Raw genomic sequence first — 26,025 nt, forward strand, 5'->3', positions numbered from 1 at the left:
CAGCTCCACTTACCCGCCCACTCACCATAACCCTTAATTCCTTTACTGTTCAAAAATTTATCTAGCCTTGCCTTAAAAACATTCAGCGAGGTAGCTTCAACCGCTTCACTGGGCAGGGAATTCCACAGATTCACAACCCTTTGGGTGAAGAAGTTCCTCCTGACCTCAGTCCTACATCTGCTTCCCTTTATTTTGAGGCGATGCCCTCTAGTCCTAGTTTCACCTGCTAGCGGAAACACCTCCCTGCCTCCACCTTATCTATTCCCTTCATAATCTTATATGTTTCTGTAAGATCTTCTATAAGTTTAGGAGGTCTTCGAGAACATAAAGATGGATAAATCTCTGGGACCTGATCTAGTGTATCCCAGAACATTGTGGGAAGTAAGGGAGGAAACTGTGAGACTCCATGTGGAAATATTTGCATCATCAAAAAGATGGGTGAGGTGCCTGATTTCTGGAGGGTGGCTAATGTACCTTGGTTTAAGAAAGGTGTAAGGAGAAACTGGGGATTATAGACCTGTGAGTCTGACTTCAGTTGTGGGTAAATTGTTGGAGGTGATTATAAAAAGTAGGATTTCTGGACATTTAGAGAGACAAAAATTGATTAGGGATAGTCAGCATGGTTTTGTGCAAGGAAAATCATGTCTCACAAACTTGATTGAGTTTTTTGAGAAAGTTACCAAAAAGGTTGGTGATGGCAGAGCAGTAGACATTGTTTATTTGGATTTTAGTAAAGCCTTTGACAAGGTTCTACATGGTAGACTAATTAGTAAAGTTACGTCACATGGGATTTGGGATGAGCTTGTGAATTGGATACATAATTGGCGTAAAGGCAGGAGACAGAGTGGTTATGGAGGGTTGCTTTACTGGAGGCCTGTCACCAGCAGTGTTCCACAGGGATCAGTTCTGGGTCCTCTTTTGCTTGTTATTTATATAAATGATTTGGGTGAGAATGCAGAAGGCATGGTTAGTAAGTTTGTGGATGACCCCAAAATTGGTGGCATAGTAGACAGTGAAGAAGGTTTTCTAAAATTACAAAGGGATCTTGATCAAATGTGTCAATGGGCTGAAAAATGGCAGATGTGTTTAATTTGGATAAATGTGAGCTATTGCATTTTGGTACAGCAAACAAGAGTAGGGCTTATACAATTAATGGTAGGGTCTTGGGTAGTGTTGTAGAACAGAGGTAGTTAAGGGTGCAGATGCATAATTCTTCGAAGGTTCTGTCACATATAGACAGGGTGATGAAAAAGGCATTTGGCACACTTGCCTTCATTGCTCAGTCCTTTGAGTATAGGAGTTGGGACGTTATGTTGAATGTGTACAGGACATTGGTGATGTGTCAAATTATGTAGTTCCTCAGACAATGAATTCTGCATCATGTGAATAATATCCAGACTTGGACTGATAAATAGCACAAATGTTACATGCTATGAAAAGGTCAAATAATGACTATCTCTAATTAGAGAGAGCGTCCAGGCACCTACTAACAACATTACTATTGCCAAACCTTCTGATAACAAGACTTTGCAATCATCATTGACCAGAAACTCATGTGGTCCAGCGACATAAACAGTAGGACATCTAGAGGTTATAAGAGAATTATGTGAAGCCTGTCCACTATCCATAAGGCACAGGTCAGGAATGGTAGAAGATACCTGACTGAATGGGTAGAGCTGTGCGTGAATAAATTGATAAAGTAATAAATAGGATTCATTTAATCTTATGATTAGGAATAATACATGTTAATTATAAATATATTATTATCTTTGTGAAGAAATTGAATATTCCAGGTGAAATTAAATTAAATGCCTATTTAATTTTGCGCTCCATTCAAAATGTGTCCTATCCAACATTCATCATATTAGGTAATTGAATAATATAAATCTAGTTTATGTAGATAATTCAGGCATACAGACTAATTTAAGAAATTATTGCAGTACAACAGCAAACTCTTTATAAATTTCATACTTTGGTTATTAATACTTTCAATCGTTACTGCTTACAAGAAGAACTTTTGAATACATTTCAGAAGACAGAGCATGTGGCTAACACCACTGCTAGGTGGAGCAAGATGCGAACATGCGTAAAATTGGAATGTTGCTTTTAAAATTTGTAATGGCTGTTCATTCCTGATAAAGATCCATAGAGAAAACTCTATCCTGTGTCATCCATGGTGACTATTTCTGACAACATGGGCTTCCACCAAGTATGAAAGCACTGGTATCCAAAATGCAGCTCCATTGAATAGCAGAACGAAAAACTAATTTTATAGGAATCTGAATAAAATGGGTTAAGGTGAGATTTGTGGCAGAGTTAGGGGCGAAGTTTATCTTGACATCAGCAATATCTTGTTGTATTGTCCAACTGATCAGTTCAGAGATATTATTACACATCTTTGGAGCAGGTGAGACTTCAACCCAGTCCTCCTGGTCCAGAGGGAGGGACATTACCATTACCAAGACCCCTGTGCTGCAGCCTTTGTACTCTTCTTAAGCAGCATGGCGAATTTCTCACTGGGCAATGGTGAATTGCCAATTAAGTGGGATTATTGATTGTTAAATGCCTTGTTGACAGTCCAACTCACTCCATCACCTTTCAGGTTTCTATCTTACTAAACTCACCAAACAAGCTACATATTGAGAAATCTCAGCGCAGAAATCAGAAAGGGTTGAGAAATCCCTTGTGCTGGAAATGTCTCAAAAAAAGACTCAATGCAAATGGATTCAGTCAAAAAGAAAATGTTCAGGCAAATGAAAAAAAGAAAAAAAGTTGACCATACATTCATCTCCCTCGAGAATGCATTGTGAGATATAACTACAGTTTTTTTATCCAAAATGTCTGTTGAAACACTGCCTGTTCCTGTCACTTGTTGGAGCTGCAATGTGAGTGTATGTGTGCAGCTCCAAATGGATTATGATGGCCATATTTAATGATGGTGCCCTATTGCTGTGTTGGGAACAATTTTAAAAAAATAAGAACACGTTTAAAATACTTTGGCTGTAGAATGCTTTGGTTAGTCCCAAGGATATGGAAAGTTGTATATAAATACATGTTTGTTTTTCATGTACGCAATTATGTGTAGTGTAATGTTGAAATGGAATTCAATTTATTTTTATCTGTAATTGAATGTCTCAAATGGATTAAAATGTTGTATGGAGAGCATGTTAATTTTAGTTTAATATGATAAATTAAGGCAGAATAATCAGTGATTATTCTGACTACTGTTTAGAGAGAACACAATGATCTCTGAGAGCAACTCAATCACCAGCAGAGCTGGATTGAATTTCTAATTAGACATTAAAATATCAAGAAATCTCCAATTATATGATAGAAGCGATCAAAGCATTTTATGGATCATAGTATTGTTCTTTCTGAATGCATTACATTAACTCCAGAACTTGATTTAGGGTTGCTATACAAAGACAGAGGGCTGAATCTTATGTTTTTTTGGCTAAGTCTGAATTGTGTCAAAGTTTTTGAATTTTCCACCACAAGGCCTAGTGAGGTTTCTCACTGTGTCTGATCAACTCACCTCATTAACTACCTACCACACCCCTATGATGTCCCTCATATCTGATTCATGTCCTTGCTTTACAATGTGCCATTGCCAGAACAAATCACTGCTCAGGAGATATCCTAGAATTCATCGGGCATCCCTGCTGTACCATTTTTGAAAGGCCGTGGTACACCCTAGACATTGTACACTATCAGCCTGGAACTGTCTACACAGTTCCTGACATTTGTCCTGGATGTGGCAGACAAGGGAAAATTGGCACCCATTTTGTGGACAGGGGCTTGGTTGTACTACTGGACAGGGTGATGCAGACCTGGGACTTCCTGTTCACCCAAGATGAGCAGAGAAGGCCATGACACCACACCATACCAGCCTGGTGTGAAGTTGCCACCTGGTTGAAGAAGTCTGTACCATCTGAAAGACTGCCCAGCACTGCAGGAAGAAGTTTAATGTCCATCTCCACTCAGGCAGGGTAAGTCCCACCATCTTCTTTCCAATACCTCACACTCACTCTTATTTCTGCCACTGTATCCAACTCCCACCATGGCTCATTCTCCGGCACTCTCGCTGTTCCCTCCAACATCTTTCCTCCCTCACTCTCTCCCACCTGAAACCCCTGACAACACTAACCATGCATGCCCTCTGGACTTAACATTCCAGGACCTGCTGACCAAAGGCTAACTGACTGAGGACTGCTGACAACCATGACAAACTTCCTTCCTTTGTGTCTGTGTTAAGCAACAAGGCAAAACGGAAATAATATGAGCTTGGTATCTCTTGCTGAGGGGGCAAAGTGCTTAAAGGCAATGCAAACAATGCTAGGCAGAGCTGTTATGAGCATCCAGGTAAGCTCAGAGTGAATGTGTGATATGACAGTGAGTGAAGAGCCTGGTACGGTTGAAGAGCTGGGTGTATGACCCTGAGTGCACAGAATCCTTGCTACAGCTTACAATGAAAGTTCCTAGTCCACTCTGAGGTGCAGCATTGAATTGCAGAAGTGTCCTTTAAGTGAATCGGAGAGGTGTATTGAGGGTTCTCAGAGGCAGGCCCATGATGGATGCCAATGTCCATGGACAAGGAGTGCATATGGCTAGTGCCCAAGGAGCGTGCCCTGAGATTTTGGTGCCCTTTATCCAACACAAGGATTGTTGGGAGCGAGTGAGGTTTCCATGTCAAGATTTCTTGATATCTAGCATGCGGTTTGGTGAGTTTGGTAAGATAGAAAGCTGAATATTAATGAGATGCATTGGGTCATCAACAGGCATTTGACAAACTATGTTCCCTCTTAATCGGGAACTCACCGTTACCTAGTGAGAAACTCACCTCACTGCTCTAAAAACCATAAAGGATGCAATGAGCTGCTCCTTACATCAAGATCAGTCTCACCAGACTTCTCGTCCAATTCTCCCACCAATTTTACCATCGCCCATATCGCTCAGATTCCAATAGGATTCTGGCAAAATGTTTAGCACAGACACAGCTTTTTTGAAACAATAAAAAAGTGTGAACGCTATCTGTTTAACTGAAACAAGCTACAATCTCCCCTAGGTGTTGTTGATAGTACATGCTGGTAAGGAATTTCAGTTACTTAATTTCAAGTTTCCAGTAACTCTGAATATTTTATAAAATTGAACAAAAAAAAATTGTCACTATCTGTTAGAAAGTACTAGTTACCATATTTTGCTTCACAGAATGCACACAAATTGTCAAAAGGTCAGTTAACATTTGAAAAGTGAGAGGTCTTTGTGCTGGTTGTGACTCTTGAGTAGCATAAACTAATGCATTGTTTACCCTTTTAAGATGCATAATATTTGTACTCTAAAATGCGCATAATTATCACCTGACTACATAAATAAATTAATCTATAAGATAAAAAATGTAGCAGTATCCTGGGAAGACCAGTGCAAGTCTCCTAACTGTCATGTTCTAAATCTCATAAAGTAGTATTTGCGGGACAGTCACAAGACCTCATAGCCTCTTTAGACCCAGTGACGAAAACTTTAAAAAAATTCCTATACTGCACATTTTCATTGTGGTATAACATTTGCAAGATAATGAGCAATTTAAAAAAAAAAGCAAAACAGTGTTAAGATTTCACAGTGACATTCTTATGGAAATTTTTAATGAACCATTGAACCAAGATGCTGTCTGATGTCTCAGTTGGCTGGAAAAGATTCAATTTTTAGTTGAAGTGTGGAGGAGTTATTTGGTGTCCGGGAAGGTATTTATTCTTATTTATTCGATATCCGTGAAACAAATTATCTGGTCATTGTCACATTCCTGTTTCCTGGGTCTCTCTGTGTGAATATCGGCTGCACATTCCCAACATTACAACAAAAACCATACTCTTCAGACCTACATAAAGTGCTTTGTCTGAGGTCACAGAAGGCATGTTACATGCTTTCTACATGCTTGCCTTTTCCAGACTGTTTCTTTACCTAGAAGCTACATTTTACATTAGCTCTGCCTTTAAAAGAAATGCCATATAGCTCCAGACTTAGTGTAGGATAGATCTTTTGAGCCTCCTCTGCCATTCATTAAAATCATGGGTGATTGTGTTGTGTTCCCAACTCCACCCTCTTTTCCACCTCCCTTCCAGTAATGCTTGACTCCCTTGTCTATTAAAACTCTCTCTATCTCAACCTTGAACAAATGCAATGACCCAGCCTCCACTGCTTTCTGGGGAAGAGAATACCACAGACTAACAACTCTCTGAGAGATAAAATTCTCCTCAACTCTGTCTTATAAAGGAAAACTGCTTTTTCTTAAACTATGTCCCTTGATCTTAGTGTCCCTTACATGAGGAGACATCCACTGGCTACACACCCTATCCAGTCTCCTTGGATTTTATATGTTTCAATAAATTCATCTTTCAATCTCTAAACCCCAATTGATATAGGCCACCCTGTTCAATCTTTCTTCATAAAATAAGCCCTTCATCCCAAGAATTAATCTCGTGAGCCTTCATCCACCACATACAAGGCATATGTATCCTTCCATTGTATAGAGTACTAGATCACACTAAAGTCCTTTGTGCTCCAACCCAAAAAAAGCCAACATATAATTTGTTTTCCTAATTGCTTACTAGACCTGAATGTTGAACTTTGTGTTTTTTATACAAGGATACCCAAATTCCCCTGGTAAGGAAGTATTTTACAACAACAGTCATTTTAAACAATTCCGTTTCCAGTCTGTGACATAACAGGCAAACTCTAGAGTTAAAACATGCTGTGAAAACCAATAGAAAGTAATTTGTTTAAATTATCTTAGTATTTTCCTTATGATCATTATAAATTCTCCTGTGTCAGCTTCCAAAGGACATATAATTACTTTCACTACTCTCTTCCTTTTTACACACCTGTCAAAGTTCTTACAATCTGTTTTTATATTGCTTGCTGGTTTCTTCTCACTATTTTTGTTTCTTTGGATCATTCTTTATTGGTTTCTAACACTTTTTACCAATCTTTAGGCTAACTACTCTACTGGGAAACATTTTCAAGCTCCAATGAAATGCTACTCCTTTCCACTTTATTTAGCCACAGATATATTCACTTTCCTTGTGGACTCATTTCTTTGTGGAGTGCATATTCATTGAAGGTTATGAATTATTGCCTTAAATGTGCTTAATGGCTTGTCTACTGTAATACTTTTAAAACTATTTTCTCAATCTATTTTAGCCAACTCAATCCTCATTTTGACATAATTGGCTTATTTAAGCTTAAGAAACTGAAGAGGTGTAATTATACCTTGGAATTACATAGACAGACACTTTTAATAATAACACATGAATTTGGACAGGAAGTGAATGCAGACTTAAGATTTGTAATAGCTATATTACACATGGATTATTATATCTAATATTGTAGGCATATTTTTCTATCGGAAGTTTTTAAAAGTTTGGATGACACTGTAAAAATTCACCTTTACCTTTGAGTGTTTTGCACAAAATAAGGAATCAGTTAATGTTCAGATTTGATCTCTAAACAATGACATCAGTGATTGCACAAGATGTCTTTGATAACATGCCTATTTATATCATATAATGTTTCTGTTGTTAGAAAGCAGCTGAGCTGAGCAGAAACTTGGAGAAATTGGAGTAAAAATCACAATGATACTGTTAATGTTCTTTTCCTATTTTTGGTCATTTAATATCTGCTGCTTTTTTAGGTAAAATCTCAGGGTATTGTGTTTTTATTAGGACTGTGATAAATTTCAACAGTCTGTGAGTGAGCATCACAGTCTGTAAAACTAACCGCACACCGAGCAGAGGCCTTATTTGCTTTTTGAAACCAGGTGGCGCAGCAGTGGAAGGGGTTTTTGTATGAGGACACAGTGGGAAGGTGGGGCTGATGATTTGATAGAAGGCCACAACAGTTTGGATCTTAATCTGTCAACCTTCTCTACACTCAAGACAGTCATCCCTCACTTCTTCGATCCTGCTAAATCCTGAATACCTCCAACCCTGCTGGACTGTAGCTTTCTGAGTGCTGTAAAGCCCATTCCTCATTCTGCTACTTTTTCTGCCTCTGCAAATCCTGAAACACCTCAAAATGCTCAGCATCCTTAAATCATTTCTGTGATATCAAAATTAGTGCAACAGTCTCAGGCACTGACAGCTCCGTCTTGAGTGATCTAAGATCCCTGGTTCTCAAATCTTATCACATGCTTTAAAGTCCAGAACATGTTCTCTTCAGTGTTCCCTGGGAACAAATATTTGAATCCACTGCAAGTACTATCAGACCCTTCAAAATGGCATTTGCTCATCATCATAGGGCTATCCCAAGGCACACAAATTAGTGTTACTCCAGTACAACTTGTCACTGCATCAGTGCTTATACAATATCATAAACAATACTTTAGGAAATAGATTAAAATGTCGGTAGGTTGTACACCTGTCAGGTGACATCTGCCACGCCCAATGCTATCCTTTTGTTCTCATATTATGCTTTTATACTTCTGTGTTTTTGGTATGTACTTTTTTGGGTCAGGAAACCTTTTTGTTTGTTGAGTCGTTAGATCACAGAAGACAGTTGCTGCCTGTACTTGATTTTGCAGTGGAAAACACTGGGGAGAATTTTCCTACTCTTGGAAATGGGTTCGGATCAAGAGAAGGAACCCAGAAAGTTTTGTAAGGACTGTGTTGATGTGGATTGCTAATGTGTTTCTGCCCACTGCTGCCTTTCCTAAGGTGGCTGTGCCCAGTCATGGCAACCTGTGTGACTGTGGTGGGAAGCTTATTAAGGTTAATAGCAGATTTTGCACAGCAAGTCAGCTTTTTTTGCGTAGGAGCCCCCATTACGTCAGCACCCTGTCAATCTAGAGGAGGAAGCTGCACAGTAGGAGATTGGAGCTGAAAATTTTGAAGGATTTTTAGTCTTTACAGGTGGAAAATAGCAAGGCTGATGTATTCCCATGTCATAGCCTTGCCATTGAATGAGTATTTCCCCGATACTGTTTCTTCTATTAGTGCTGGCACTGACCTAGTGACAGCCTCTCCTGTCTTATAATGAAAACACTTGCATTGCATCGCTGCTGCTCCCATGACTTTGCTCTCCACAATGCTTCCATTTGTGGTACAGTTAAGGCTGTCAACCATTATGTATCCACCTCACCTCAATTTATAAATGCTGCTGGTGTGTGTCTGTTTTCTTGTTGAAGGAAACAGACAGCCAGGAGAATGTGGCAGAAAATAATTGTTTATTGCATTACCACATATTTCAGAAGTGCCCCAAACATGAATTTGGAGCACAAGCAGCGTATTACAGAGGAAGAAAATGGCTCTTTTTCGGCTCCAGGTTTTGTAAGGCTGACAACAATAAAAGGAGTAAAGATGCTTCAGCATGTTGTTACTTAACATATTATCATGCTGTTGGGACCAGTTTTTAAACTACAGGTTTTGGCTTTGGGCCACGTGGAATATGTGGTGATTTCATACATTTAGTACAACACAAGGGGAGGTGATGGCCGAATGGTATGATCACTGGGCTGTTAATCCGGAGACCCAGCTAATGTTCTGGAGACTTGGGTTTGAATCCCACCATGGTAGGATACCTTTAGGGAAAGAAACTGCCATTCTTACCTGGTCTGGCCTACATGTGACTCCAGACCCACAGAAGTGTGGTTGACTCTTAACTGCCCTGTGGGAAATTAGGAATGGGCAATAAATGCTAGCCTAGCTAGATACTCACATCCTGTGAATGAATTTAAAGCAACATAGCATATGACAGTTATTATGGTTTCAAACTTTCCAATATCAAGCCCTTACCATTCTTCAAGTTCCAATGTGTGTTAACAAGTTTCTGTACTGTTGGTGGGAATACAATCAATAAAATATTCCAATTGTCCAACCATTTCTGTTACAGAGTCACAGAAATGTTTAATGCCTGGGGAAAGATGCTTCTTATTTACAAAAAAATTTGAAGTACATGTCAGTATACATAATAATTATATCATAGTTTTACACAGATTGCATCATGAAGTCTGATTGTTTAGCCATGGAATACATTTAACACAATATGACTACCTGCTTAGTTTCAAAATAATTGATGTTGAAGTTGTGCAATGTGTGGTATTCCAATGTATTTTATCTTAACTGAAGTAATTTGACATAAAATAAATGGTTCTTCTAAAATGACGAAAAACAGAATTTTATACGATCATTCAGAGAAAGCAAGAACTGCAGATGCTGGAGTCAGAAAACACAGTGTGGGGCTGGAGGAGCACAGCAGGCCAGGCTGCATCAGAGGAACGTTAACTTTCCTGCTCCTCTGACGCTGCCTGGCCTGCTGTGTTCCTCCAGCACCACACTGTGTAGTCTCGTCATATGATCATGTTAGCATTTGACATGATCTTTGGCAAAGTATCTGTTGTAGAATATCAGTGTTGAAAATAAATGAACAAACATTTCTCATAATGTAAAAATGTCACAACTCTGTAACTCATTTGTTTTTTTTTAATCTTGCCCAGGGAAGGGAGATGTCTTTGGAGATGTTTTCTGGAAGGAAAATACCCTTGCTCAGTCATGCGTCAATGTCAGAGCCCTGACTTATTGTGACCTTCACGTTATCAAAAGAGATGCCTTGCAGAAAGTACTGGAATTTTATACAGCCTTTGCAAACTCCTTTTCAAGAAACCTTATCCTAACATATAATCTTAGAAAAAGGGTAAGTCTTTTTATTTTCTCCCAAGTATTTGATTATATTCTTTCAGCAAATAAAAATTTACAATATGTACACTTCAAGGTACCTTCCATTCATCCTCATACATCCTGGTTGATGCCTTCACATCTATGGTGCAACAGTTTTTGTTGCACTCAGGGTTGTGATTGTATTTTGTCAATGATTCCAACGCAGAGTTCCAGTGGTATTAATTTTGCTGAACAGTATGCAATATCCAAAATTCAATTATATACCAACAAATATATAATTTTATTGTTTTGTTGTGAGTTGAGAGAAACAATTTTTTTTCCAGTAGTACCATGTACCATAATACAATTAATGCTGTAAGTTGTTAATGTGGCTTTGATCTGGTCATAGAATCATAGAATTCCTACAGTGTGGAAGCAGACCATTTGGCCCATTGAGTTTACACATGACCCTGTGAAAAGCATCCCACCCAGACCTACACCATCTCTGTAACCATGCATTTCCTATAGCTAATCTGCCTAGCCTGCACATTCCTGGACACTATGGATAATGTAGTATGGGCAGTCCACTTCACTTACACATCCATGAACTGTGGGAGGAAATCCATGCAGACAGGGGGAGAATGTGCAAACTCCATATAGACAGTTGCCCAAGGCTGGAACTGAACCTGGGTCCCTGGTGCAGTGAAGTAGCAGTGCTAACTACTGAGCCACCATGCCATCCCGAAACCGGTATCCAGTTTATTTATCAAGAAAGAGTTTTTAAAAGAATATAAGCTATGTAATACCTTTTTAAGCATAGCCGCATAATTTAAGGTCGTATCAGATGAAATTTGCGTTTGCTTTTCTTCAGTTTACCGGTTTTGAGGTGTAACATGTTGCAAATTTTCAATATTTGAATTAACGAAAATAAATACAAGATATGTTTTGGAGCACTATTAACGTCTGACAAAGGAAAAGACAGGTTAATATTTCAAGGAACAAGTCTTCCACAGATTAGGTGAGGTGGTATAGGAAGAAAAACACAGTTAATGGGTCCAATGATCTGTTTCAGTTTCTCTTTAAAACAATCAGAAGCAGAATGCCAGTCATCCTTTTGATGGAACATCTGTTTATTGCTGCTACTTTCAGGTATTATAACCCTTTTGGAGGATTATCCGCATACATCTGGATAAATATTTCACTTATGTGCTTGTTATAAGCACTTAATACAGCCATACTATGTTCCAGTGTGTGCTGAATTTAAACAGGTGTTAGCTCATTTCAAAAAAATGTTATTACTGTAGTGTTTGTGGAAGTTTAGAATTAACAGAATAAGACAATTAAAATGTGGAAGTTACAGCAAAAATTGTGCTACAAATTACATTGCGATGTAAAAGTAGAAGGCTCTGAAAATATTCTCAAGTATCATATAGCCATGTTGATTGTATTCCTCACCAAGGCTATGTTGTACCACCCTATGCATTATAGAAACACAAGCACGAAATTGCAAATATTGAAATTTTGGGGGACACTAAACAAAAAAAAAGCAAAAGAACTGCAGATGCTGGAAATCAGAAACAAAAACAGAAATTGCTGGCAAAACTCATCTGATCTGGCAGCATCTATGGAGGGAAATCAGACTTAACACTTCAGGTCCAGTGACCCTTCCTCAGAACATCTCTGAGAAAGGGTCACTGGAGCCAAAACATTATCTCTGATTATCTCTCTACAGATGCTGCCAGAACTGCTGAGTTTTGCCAGCAATTTCTGTTTTTGCTTTTGTGTTTGAAATGTTGGGTTGTTGTCTTAACCATGATTATATAGCAACCTTGAAATGCCAACCTGATGTCTTATAGTTTTTCAAATAAAATGTTAAGTTTGAATGGAGTTTTTTTAAATTTAGTATTAGTTTTTTTTTGTTGACAATACCAGTTTCAGTTGTTAGTATTTTTCATGTAATAGGTTACATTTCCAGAATAACCATTATACCATCACTATTTTTTTGGCAAATAACCTTCAGTTGACCATCGTAAAATGCTATAACTGACAGATACATGTTTGTAGTGATTGTAATGAGACCAGCCAGGTGTACCTCATAGAATGAGTTCCCTGATTGGGGCTGCTGACCTGGTCCAATCAGGGAGCCCTGGCTGTCAAATATAAACAGGACTGTCAGAGCTTCTGTTCACTCTGAGAGCTGGCTCTGAGGAAGCCGGATCTGTGTCCAGTACAATATAGTAAGGGGTGACTTGATGACAGGATATTGGCCTCTGTGGTGTTCTTTCAGTATTAATAAAATTGATTGGAATAAATCACATTACTCTGTTGTGACATCAAATGCAGATGAGTTAGTGTAGGACAAAGAAAAATCCAGATTTTTAGAACAGCATTGACATTTTCAGTACAAGCATATGAATTAACCATTTAACCTTTTGTTTATGATATTGATAACTGAACGATTGAACCAGTTGAGAAGACTCAAAATGTACTTTGAGGCTTCAGGCTAGGATAAGTTTCACCAAAGAAAAAATTAAGTGACAATTGATCTTTCAGCTAAACTTTAATTTCTATCAATAACTCCGTTCACCCTAACTAAAGCAGAAGTTATTGGAAAAGCTCAGCAGATCTGGCAACATCTATGAAGAAAAAATCAGAGTTAACGTTTCAGGTCCGGTGACCCTTCTTCAGAACTCAGTTCACCCTAACATTACTAAGAGGTCAAAAGAATTTTCCTCCATCCAGATGACTCTTTTCCCTTTTATTATTGCTTAGGAAAACTAGATTTAACAGAATTCTTTCTCTTCTGTTGATTACTATTTTGTATTTTAAAACATGAACAAATGAGACAAAAAGGACTTTTATTGAAAAATAAGCCTGGGCTTCCAATCAAAGCATGTCCTTTAAAAATTGAAATGGAGTTTGTATCACTCAACTAGGAAGACCATTGACTATAATAAAAGAGCATCTCATTTAAATATCAGCATGGCTACAGAGGAATTGCTAAAGTGAATGGAAAAATAAATGGAAATTTTGGTATAATACAGAATGATAAGAGGTTTGGACCTAAAAATAAAGATAGAACAGGACACTTTCTTAACGGTGAAATGCTAGAGACATTGGCAGTGCAAAAAGAATTGTTGGGGTAGTGCACTTTCAAGTACACAGGTCCTTTTTAAAGTGTCGTGAACAGAGAGACCTAGGGGTGCAGGTACATAATTCCTTGAAGGTGACATCGCAGGTGGACAGGATGGTGAAGAAGGCATTTGGCAGACTTGCCTTCATCAGTCAGTGCTAAGTGCAGGAGTTGGGGCACCAATATGGTTGTACAGTACATTGGTTAGGCCACTTTTAGGATATTGTGTACAATGCAGGTCAGTCTGTTATAGGAATGATGTTGTTAAAATGGAAAGGGTGTAGAAAAAAATTAACAAGGATGTTGCCAGGACTGGAGGGTGTGAGTTACATGGAGAGGCTGGATAGGCTGGGACTTCTTTCTCTGGAGAGTTGGAGAATGAGGGGTAGCCTTATAGAGGTTTATAAAATCATGTGGGGCATGGATAAGATGACTAGCCAAAGAAAGGGGAGTCCAAATCTAGAAGGCATAAGTTTAACATGAGAGGAAAAAGATTTAGAAGGGACCTGAGGGAAAATTTTTCACGCAGAGAGTGGTATGTGTATGTAATGAGCTGCCAGAGGAACTGGTAGAGGCAGATACAATTACAGCATTTAAAAGATGTTTGGATTGGTACATGAATAGGAAAAGTTTAGAGGGATATGGGCGAAACAGAGGTTAATGAGACTAGTTCGGTTTAGGATACCTCGTCGCCATGGACGAGTTGGAATGACTCTCTGACTCTATTGCTGACCCCACGTCAGGGTGAAAATCCTGCCCCTAGTCTCTAATGGTTAAATTATGAGAAGAAGTTACACAAAACAGTGTTGCATTCCCTGGAATTTAGAAGATCAAGAAATTACCTAATTGAAGTTTTCAGTGTATTAAAGAGAACTGATAGAGTAGATAGTGAGGAACCATCTCTGCTGGTGAAAATTAGACCCAGACTTTTGATAAATATATTTAGGAAAAGGGGTTGTAGCAGTTTGGAGCATGTTCTAGAAAAGGCAATTACTGTGAGATCAGATGTTTTTAAGGCTGAGATTGATGGATTTTTGTTAACTAAGGATCTTAAAAGATGTGGGCCAGAAACAGGTAAATAGGATCTTAGTGAATGATGGAACAGCCTTGAGGGGTTAAATGTTCTACTCCTGTGACATCCTCATTATCATATGCAAAAAGCTGGGCTATTGGGGATGGTTGCTCATAAAGAGTTCCTGTTGTCACCTTTTTTGTATTACTGTGGAGAAATTGCAGCATTCCAGCCAAAGCAACAGAGGGAAAGAACCAGTGAATAGTAAATTGAGCATAGTTGCATCACACACAGGGTAGTGTAACATTCCTCTGAATAGTCCAGTATCTGAGCCTTTGCTTACCAATGCTGTGGGTCTATTCCATGAAGCACAGGTAGCAGAGTTGCTACAATTTTAAGAATTTTATATGAACTTAATTTCTCCTGGAATGGAAAGAGAGCAAATAATTGCAAGTAGCTACAAAGCAAGTTCTGAAGACAGCAACCAATTTAAAAGCAAAGATCAGCTATGAATTGCAAAAGCCCACTTGCATTATTTGTTCTAATATTTTCAATCAATCTGCTCAAAGATGTTATTACATGGCTCTGGAGGAGGTGGGACTTGAACCCAGGCTTCCCGAATCAGAGATAGAGACGCTAACACTGTACCACAAGAGCCCCGTAACTTGTTCTCTGTGAATGTCTGAAATGTTGTTCATGTGTTCTGACTGTCTGAAGGGGATTGGCTAACATTTACACTTTTCTCCAGGCCATTAATGAATTTAGGACATTGCAGGTCACAGGCTTTCGACCACATGGACTAGTTGGATTATAGCACACGGTGTTTAAAGGCGGTGGCCTGGGTAAACTCTCTATAGTCTCTATATCTAACATCTTAATCTACAAGATGCATGGTTTATTGAAGCAATTATTGTATCTGTGTGCAATTGCTGGAGTTAGAAAGTAACTGTAATTACTAAGTCATTTGTGAAAATAGTGAACTTTTTTGTAATAGGTTGCATTTAAGGATGGCATTAGATGGAACACTACACATGTACGCATAGAATTAGAGCATTAATTAGGATGAAATGTGGTACAGGTCAGGAGTTGAGGAATTGTACAACTTGAATTATCCCATGATCAGTCCAGTTACAAATTGTTGACCTGTTTATTGACCTGTTTGTTGACTTGTCTCACCTGCATGACCCACATGCTTGCTAGTGGTATCAAGCAACAATCCCAGCACACAAATTTCTGTTTGAACAATCACAATGCTAAAAGCAACTTTATACTGAAATTCTACAGTTAGACTAAACTATTCATGTGCGTGTGTGTGTGTATTTGCATGTTACCCATACATCCTCAGACCGATCAGGCCTAGCAGAGAGCTACTTCTTTGTGAAGTCGCATCTTTGGACCATCTTCTGGAGAGTTGGTCCAAATCTCTCTCTCTGCAGGTTCTCCTACTTTGAATGGTCATAAATCTTGTTTTAACCTCCTTTCTTCCTAGTCACTGGAATTAGCACCTCTCAACTCTTGTCCTATCCTTCACAATAGGACACAATGGGTTCACTGCCTGATGGGGAGTCTCCGGCTCCAAATTTAAAAAAAACAAAAATTGCAGATGCTGGAAATCTGAAACAAAACAGAATTTGCTGGAAAACCTTAGCAAATCTGGCAGCATCTGTGGAGAGAAATCAGAGTCAATGTTTTGGGTCCAGTGACTGTTCTTCAGAACTTTTCAAATTAAGTAAGTTCTGTATGGTATTGTAACAATACAATACTCCAGGAAATGTGATATTCTATAGTTGTTTCCATTGAACTCATTGTCTTTCAAGAATGTGATCAGCAGTCTCTAGTAATGAGATTAACTTCTTTCTGGGTATCACAATATCCCATCAGTGAGCACTTTGTTGGTCAGCAATATTTAGTCTGCTGGCTTTGAAATTCAGAGCCCACCGAAATTGGACTGCAATACAAAAACTGGGTAGATATTGCAGAATTTTTCTGAATTATTAACCAGACCCTGGCTGAAGTATTATCATTTCTGTGCACTTGCAGTGGTACATGCACAACTGGCTCTCAGTGGCAATCGTTAATGGTGCCATACATTGGGAACACATTCTGTTTGTAATTTATAGTAATTAGTTTATTCTGGTATATTATATTTCTTTAATTTTAATCTGTACGTGTCATTAGAAATTCACTCATTGCATAAGATGGTGAAGCAATTCAGTACTCATCTGGAAATAATTGCCTGTGTGGAAGCTGTCTAGGAAAATAATTCTGAAATCATACTGATCTTGTACCTTAGATCTAATGCATGTTGTCAATGGCTTTTAATGAAGAAATTGTGAAAAATTGTCCTCTTTCTGGCTTGCCCTAACATTGCTTTCATAGACAACATTAGTTAAATAATTATTATTATTTATATGATAAGTGCAGAGAGGTGAAGCACTATTGCAACCAAACACATTTATGTTTGAAGCATCTCCCGTTGTTATGAGTTCAGTTAGCCTGCACTCAGTTTTTAAAAAAAAGTCACAATCTCTGCAAGCAACAAACACCAAGGGAACCATTTAGTTGCCATCTAATAAAATGTGAGCAGTGGATGCAATCCTGAAGCTGTGATACTTTGATTGCATTTACTACTGATGTGGTTGCTACTCTATAAATCTTTCTTCTCTCCTGCAGTGCAGTGGTCTGGATTATTGAATCTTTAACAATAGCAGTTTTCATTTAAACAAGGGCCTGTGCTGCCAAAAGAATTACAAATCTTTTTCCTCTCTCTCTGTTTCACGGAGATAATGTCTACATATTAACATCATTTGCTCCAGTTCACAGATGCATTCTCTCCTTGTAATAGCCTTGCCATATTCAATGCAGCAGGCCAGTTTCCCTCCTCTAAGATACTCTAACTGCTTTGGGTTAAGAACTGGCTGAATGCTCCAAGGAAAGTTTTGGTCTCTCAATAAATCAATATAGTAGCTGCAGCCAGGAGTGGCATTGGGAGGATTACGAAGAGGCTTTGCTGCAACAATTTTGCAACCATATTTCTCAGGGAACAAATCCCTAATGTTTTGAAAACCTGCTGATTTATACCTAGGAGAATTAAAAATACATCATTTTGAATTGAATGTGTAGTTCAGGACATGAACTAACTCAGCGTATGTGCTTGCAGAGACTCATTAAATGTCTGTAAATAGCGTGACAAAGTAGCTTCACCCAACATTCTAGTTTTTAGTGGTTCTTCCCTGCTGAAACTTCATGGCAAAGTTGTTTGTGCTATTGCCCACAACTCTACCAATTTCTCATCATTCTCATGTAAAGGGCAGGATTTTCTGTTTGTTCATTTTAACACTAAGATTATGCAATGGCAAAAAAGGCACAATTTCCAAATCAACTGTTGGAGTTTTCATCGGTTGTGACTTTATATTATTGACAATATGATAACAGTGAGGGACTGAATGGGGCACAAGTGAAAGCTGAGTCACTGTTGTTGCCCACTGGTCCTGACCCTGCATGTTCTGAGTCTGGCACTAACTGGCTTCTGTGGCCCGACTCAGCTCTGCTGCAGCAGTCATTCAAACGGACAGGAATGGAATCTGATTGTGTGCAATGTGTATATCTGCCTACAACCTACATCCAATTAGTATACTAATCATAGAGATCATGATTACTGTTTGAGATAATTAGCTATCTTCCTAATGACTGAATCAAGCTTTCTCCTGTGCCTAATTTATGCTACATTACATAATGGTTTTATTTTTATCAGGATACAATGATAGTTCTTAAAGGCTGAGAGAAGTCCATCGGGAATATTTCTTTTATTCAAAGCCCCCTGTTAAAGCCTTTATTTAAAAAAAAGCAAAAAATATATTCCTTAACATTTAAACAAAAGATCAAGAGGATGATGATGTGAGTGCCACTGCTATTCAGGTGCTCCTCACCGCTGTGTATGAAAGAGCCGATGTTGTGTGAGATCTGCTCATTGAATGACTACTAGCTGTCTGCTGTGCACCAGGTGCCCTCTTGGCATGGAGAAGCTAGATACTGAGCATAAGGCAAAAGATTGCAGGCAGGGCACAGGGTAACAACGATGTTGGAGAAAATGATAGAAGGGCCTCGTTTATCAGTTGATCACCTGAGGGTGAGGACAGTGACTCAGCTTTCGCTCGCGCTTCATTCAGTCCCTCACTCTTACCATATTGTCAGTAAAATAAAGTTGTCACAACCAATGAAAACAGAAATATTTGATGTGGAAATTGTGCCGTATTTTTTCCCATTGCATAAACTAGGTGTTAAAATGAAAAAAAAACCAGAAAATTCTGCCCTTCACATGATGAGAAATTAGTATTTAAAGGAGTTGCAGTGCTGAAGATCTGCTGCAGCCATTCCATTCAGGTAATGGGGTCGGCATTAATGTGAATGGCATTTGGAGGACTGATATGCCAGGCCTTATCTTATACACTGGCTGCATGTTTCCTTTTGACTTCACCACCAACACTAGGGTGATGCTGAGAGTTGAAGTGTATTCTAGGCTCAAAGCTAGACACCTGATTTTCTGGACAGGGTGATGTATTTCAGTGCTCAATGTTCAGCATCAGCTCCCTAATTTCTAACTGAGACCTGTTGTTTTTCATCTCCTTCAGAAATTGTTCATCTGCTGTAAACTGCTTTGAGATATCCAGATACAGCATCATCATGAAGAGATGATGGCCTACTGGTATTATCACTAAGCTGTTAATCCAACAATCCAGGTAGTGTTGGGATGTTGGCTTAAAGCCCACCATGGTAGATGCTGAAATTTGCATGCAATTTTTAAAAGAAATTTGGAATTAAAAGCCTAATAATCACTGTTTTCAATTTTCAGAAAAACCCATCTAGTTCACTAATGCCGTTTAGGGAAGGAAACTTGCATTCTTACTTGGTCTGACCTACATGTGACTCCAGAACTCAACTTGATAATTAATAACAATTCTTTAATAAAAATTAAACTGTGAATTTAGGAATACTCTGCAGAGGTAATTATAATCTGCAGAATTTAGCCAAGCATTCATAAAGATATCATGATATTATTTTTGCAAAAACTAACAAACAGGTGTTGTAACTCTTGGAACAAAATTTTTTTTTAAGTTTCACTGACTTGGGCATCCTGCCTTTTAATTATTTTTAAAAGGGTTGAGAATTTTAATAACTTCACATCATGACTGTTCTACAGACCTTATCCTAAAGATTCATGCCCGAAGGGCCTTTTTCAGTGATATGTGATTCAATGACTCTATAAATACAGTATACTCATTATAAAGAGCTACAAGAACTTTGCTAATTCACTTGGAAGGAACATTTGGAGCCTTGACATTGAGAAGGACAGAATTAAGAGCAAACATTACTTTTCTTGTGCTTGCGTGGGAAGGGAGAGATTGGATGTTGGGATGATTGAGGAATGGATTCGGATATCATGAAATGAATGGCCCATTCAGAATATTGAAAAGAAATCAGAAAATATTTTTGCTGGAAGCACCGTACTGGACTTGGTGGAAATGGTGAAGCACGATCCACTGGATGTAGAAATTGGCGAGGAAGGGGTTAGAGAAGATTGTATGAAATGGAAAGAGCATAATCAAGGGCCATGCCAATCATAGTCAATTTTCAGTTGAGGAAAAAGGAAGCCATTTCAGTCACACTGGTATAGAAGGTGGCATTGTCAGAACTGATGTGATGGAGACAGAGAAGTGAAGGTAGAAGGTGGGAGCAAATCTGGAAAAGGCAGCTGTGGAAGACAGTGGGTTTGTGTTGGGTATTGAGGAATAGCTTATCTCTGGAAACAAAGATAGAGAAATTGAGGAAACATTGAAGTTGGAAGCAAAATTGATGAAAGTATTTTGGTGGTTTTGGTTGAGTATTGACCAGCACAATAGGGAGAACTCCCCTGATTTTCATTGAATTATCCGATGGGATCTTTCACATTCACTTGTGAGGTTAAATCAAGCCTCATGTAACATCTTAGGCAGCAGCATATTGGACAGAAATACACTGAAGCCGCAGCCTAGATATAAGCACACAATTTCCTGACTCAGAGTGCTACCATCAAGCTACAACTGATACCTCATGTTTATCATTGACCTTGTTTTATATCTATGTCAACATCAGATCTATTGTCTTAAAAGAAACTGTAAGATTATCCTTTTATCACACTTTTTGTATTCCATTACATTTGTTAAGATTGCTATTGAAATACAATTTTAATGATGCCTATCAGGCTGATAATTCACCAAGCCTACTGACTCAAGAGATGTTCATTAACATCCATGGACACTTGTAATGATCATGTCAGTTCAGTTGTCTGTGCTCCATTCCCTGACACTTCCACCTTCTTATTGAAACTCCACACTCAATCAGTGGCATTTTCTGCTTAAACAAGATTCTCACCTTATAAATAAGTAAAGTCAAGATGAATGTATAACAAGTCTGGACACTAGTCTGCCATAAAAGGTTCTAGAAATGAATTTCTACAGAAGCCTTGCAATTTGGTAAAAAGAATGAAGTTTGTAATTGAGGACATCTTACACAGCGATGCTGAATAAACTTCTGTGAATTAAGAAGATATGAATAAATTAGTTACCTGATTTTGATCCAGTGAAATATGTAACCTAGTTGTTATTAAAACTAACATGTTGAGATGTGTGTTAGTTTGGGTGATTAAGCTAATTTTGTATAGGTTCAGAAGGACCTACAGACGATCCTTTGTGCAAAGAACCAGCAAGTGTATAAAAATGCTGTAAGCTGTAAAGTGTGATTGGAAGGGAATGGAGAAGAAATAAAGAACGTGCATTAATCAGAATGACCACATAAATGCAACTATTATATTCACTATTATATGTAATGATTCCTGTATACTTAATAATTCTTCTCAATCTTCCCTCTATTTATTATAGGAAGATTGGGAACAGATATCTGAATGGTCTCCCTCATCAGACATCTTATTCATTCTAGTTCAATTTCTTGATGTTAGTTTTTTTTTAAACAAGCATTTAAAGTGTAAAATGAAATGGCATAAGGTGAACATGATATGTTAATAAGAGCAAATGTTGGGTTCTGGCCTGCTGCTGGTGCAGATGCCGAGTCTCTGAACCTTGATCATGTAGTCTCACTGAACACATTTGTTTCTTCATCAAATGTGAACATTCAGCTGCAAGATCCCTCACTGGTGCTGTTTAAAGGGTCAGCCATCCAACTATTAACGGGAGGTGATCTTGAGTTAACTGCCATCAGGTCTTCTGTGGAATCGGACTCCAGTACTGAATTGACCTCCTGAACTGCCTTGCCATTCCCTTCAGAGAGGCAGCCTCCTGATACCCCTACTCTCCACAAATGCATGTCCTGTCTCGCCAATCTCCAGTGTTAAGGTCTGCAGCAGCATACGTATCCAACTAGGAGCTCTCACACTCAATGATGCTCTATTTGTGTAGTGCCTACTTGCAGACACTGTCAGTATAGGTGGCCAGTAGCTTCTTCCTTCCGCTGAGTCAAGGCCTATCTTTAAGTGGGGTAGAATGTCTTTAAGAGTGACAGGCTGAATTTGAGGACACACTGATCAGGAACCTGCTGAACCTTCCTGCTGTCAGCATCATGAATTGTGCTCAAACAGTGCATAGTGAAATCTTGTATACTGCCTGACCTTATGGTGGTCTGAGCCATATTCTGCCTCTGGTACCAGAAAAATGGGCCTTAAATGAATTTTTGGTTTTAAAAGTAGGCGCATGCTTTCTGTTATCACAATTTTTAAATTGTGCTTTTACAAAAAGACTCACTTGTTGAATTGTCATTGGAAACTCTGCCCAATAAAGGCACAGGGTGAGAGGGATGGGGCAAAACATTGCTGCTGCTGCAGTAAGGAGACTGGGAACCTACCTGTGGGGGATTAGGGGCTGCAAGCTGGGTGGCGAGAAGAGGATAGCATTCGTGAAGAGGGGCAATTGTATATCTAAGGGGAAGATATGGTAAACCATGTTTGCGAATAGGGTCATGCAGGAGGGGAGTTTGTCCGCAGGAGGGGAGTTTGTCCACAGTAAGGACCACACTGGCTTCTGTGGGGAGACAGTGTATGAGCACACCTGCCATGATCATCTATGAACACCTCATTTCTGGGGTCTGGAAGAGTAAAGGTGGGCAGATACAGGCTCATATAGATTGGTCGGATAGTGATCTAATGAGGTGCAAAGCCTATGGGATTTACAGGGAAGACTGCGAGAATGGGAATTCGGATTTTTGGTGCCTCACTGACACGAAAAGGCCTGGAAATTACTCTCTGAGACAGGGTTGCTGTCACTTTGTCTTCCTAGAAATTGCAACTACGCAAAGGCAATGAAAATAACTGACACCATGCCAGAGTGGGTGGGAGAAGTGACTTGAGCTGTAAGGGAGGGGGCTGAGGAACCCAGCAACGTGAGATCCCTCAAGAGGTGACAACACTCCACATCAACCCATTCACTGTCCATATATCTGCAGGCTGTCAATCCCTGATGACCCTCAAGCGGTGCCCTACTGTGTCCTGTAAACCTCCCAGCACCAAACATTACTGACCAAGTGGTCCTCCTTTCACTTGCTTTTCTAAGTTGTGGCAACTGCCTCTGAGTCCTACTTGCACTCTCTCTTCTAACTGGAGCTTACAGTCTCTGGGTTCTCGTTTTGCTTTCTTTCTAATTTCGTGCTTCCATTTCCACTGTTTATATTGCCCGTAATCTTTGTATCATCAGCACATCCGGACATATGGCACTCAATCTTATCGTCCAAGTTTATTCATAAATATGGTGAGCCAAGTACCAACTCATCTTTGTGGGACACCACTAATTTTACCCTGTCAGTGGAAGTACTGGCCCATTATTCGTACACTTTTATTTTCTGTCACTCGGCCAATTTCCTAACCAGATGAATAATTTTCTTTCAATCTCCTGAGCCCTCTCTGCTCCTGTGATGCTGCTTGGCCTGCTGTGTTCATCCAGCCCTGCACCTTGTTGTCTCGGATTCTCCAGCATCTGCAGTTCCTACTATCTCTGAATTGAAGAGACTGTTAGGAGGAGCCTTCTCAATGCCTTCTGATTGGCCATATAAATAGTATCCATTGCATTGGTTATGTCGTAAATATATAGTCAGAATGTTCTATATTTCATAAAGAAAGTTAATTTGTTTTTAAAATGGGTGCAAGGAATCCTATAAAATGACTCCCATAAGTCACTTGACTATCCTTGTAGATTCAACTGTTGTTGGAACCAGACTATGATTCCTTCCTGAGATAACTACAAGACACCTTTTGAAAATCAATGAGCATTTCCAAAGATAAATAGAAACTCAATATAATGGCTTCCTGGAGGGAGTGTATAGCCTTCCTATCTCACTTGAAGCCTGACAGAATGCGAACCATCTGAGTTAATGGTTGAAAGATTTAAAAGTTTAATTACCTTGACTACAAGGTGCCAGATGTGCTTGTGCTAATCTAACACCGATATTGATCGGAGTCTTAAAACCACGATAAGGACTACATTTTAACATTCAAATTGTCATATGCTGACTTCAAGTTGTTGGATAACCTCAACACTTGTACAAATGTAAGATGCAGATGCAGAAAATCTGAAATAAAAACAGAATATGCTGGAGATACTCAGCGGATCAGGAAAAATTTCTGGAGAGAAACAGAGTTCATGTTTCAGGTCAATAATCTTTCAACAGAACTCAACACTAATGAAGGAAGTCAATGCCAATTTGGCATTTGGTACACTTGCAGGAAGTTGAGTACAAGTTATCATGAAGTAAAATTCATCCTCCATTGCCCTTTGTGCTTAAACTAATTAATGCAATGGGACATAATTTTTCTCTTATTAACTCGTCAGAACATAAACTGCCACAGTGCCGTCAGCATCATAGTACTTCACAATATTTATAATTTTTCATCTTTGCTTTTATGAAGCAAATAATAGCATGTGTCAAGGAATTGCAGCTGAGCAGCATTCACAGCAGGAATTACTGTGTAACAATTGGAAATCAAAACTCTTCATATGTTTTGAAACCTGCCTTGTAAAAGGGGAATTGTAACTAGTTCATTATCATAGGTGAGCTAGCTCACTAAAGTTCCTACACTTTATCCCTTTTCTCTTCACTGTTCCTGTACAGATTCTGCAGATTGGAAAAAATAACATGCTGCTGTCAATTTACATAAAATGACCCTCACCAGTTATTATTGCCTTTACTGACATCAAATTTTTCTTGAATCTTCAAACTCTTTTGCTGGATTATACAATAAAACCAGGTGTGAATCATTGTAATGACACTAGGTCATGACTGCTGTTTGTGCAGTTGCATCATCTGGCTTTTGTAGATAATGTGTTACTGTTGTTTGCTTGATTTATTTTCATTCACTGGTTTGTGGTCTACATAAACAATGTTGTTCCAAGCAATTGCCAGCCCTTATTTAATGATTTTAAAACAGAAGAAATTATTGTAGAAATTACTGAAGAAAACACAACTATTTTATGGACATCTGTGTGATGTAATGTATTTCCACAAGAAAAATGATTAAAGCATCCCGTGAGTAGAAGTAATAAATCCTTTGATCCAGCTGTCATGGTAGGTTTCTAAAGTGTGCTATTTTTGTAGCAATTACACTGTAAATGTTTTTGATGGGGGATAATTTATCCAATAATGAAAAGCATTTTTTAATTGCATTATTATAACTTAATCAGTGTGGAATTAGTTTAATACAAATTAGTTTGATAGGACAAGTGTCTAATACATTCTCACTTCATATTTAATGCATTCATGTACTTTTGTATTTAATGAATTCTAAATATGAGAAAGAACATGAATTAATATGCTTTTTATGACTTCACACATTTCATAATGCTTTCGAACCTGTGAAGGTGGATCTGCTGTTCTAATGTCAGGAAATATTGTAGCCAACTTTATACAGAGCAAACTCAACACAAACGCAAATGAGCAGATAATCCTTGTCATATTGGTTGAGGTGAATAGCAGAAGACCAGCAGAACTTCGTTATTCTTTTTTGAATTGTTCTATAGGGGCCTGAATCTCTCAAGCAGGGATATCGCAGAGCGCAGTACCTCTGTGTGTGAACATTCTCCCGATCCACCCTACTGCACATTTCTTCCAGGATCTTCAAATCCTGGCCAGTGCAGAAACGTAAGCACAGTGTTCCAAAGCAAACACTGGGGACCAGAGTCAGGAGAAGGCATGACACACTC

General features: G+C 38.7%; 1 protein-coding gene across 1 annotated transcript in view; it reads left to right on the forward strand.

Moving 5' to 3' along the window:
- kcnh1a (potassium voltage-gated channel, subfamily H (eag-related), member 1a) overlaps window positions 1-26,025 on the forward strand; it is a 229,257-nt gene that overhangs the window by 135,724 nt on the left and 67,508 nt on the right. Inside the window, exon 10 of the mRNA XM_048601104.1 lies at window positions 10,484-10,680. Within this exon, the coding sequence (XP_048457061.1) occupies window positions 10,484-10,680 (197 nt within the window). The remainder of the gene's footprint in view (window positions 1-10,483; window positions 10,681-26,025) is intronic.

The sequence above is a fragment of the Rhincodon typus genome, chromosome 9 (assembly GCF_021869965.1).
Source record: "Rhincodon typus isolate 14 chromosome 9, sRhiTyp1.1, whole genome shotgun sequence".
In the NCBI taxonomy this organism is placed as follows: Eukaryota; Metazoa; Chordata; class Chondrichthyes; order Orectolobiformes; family Rhincodontidae; genus Rhincodon; species Rhincodon typus.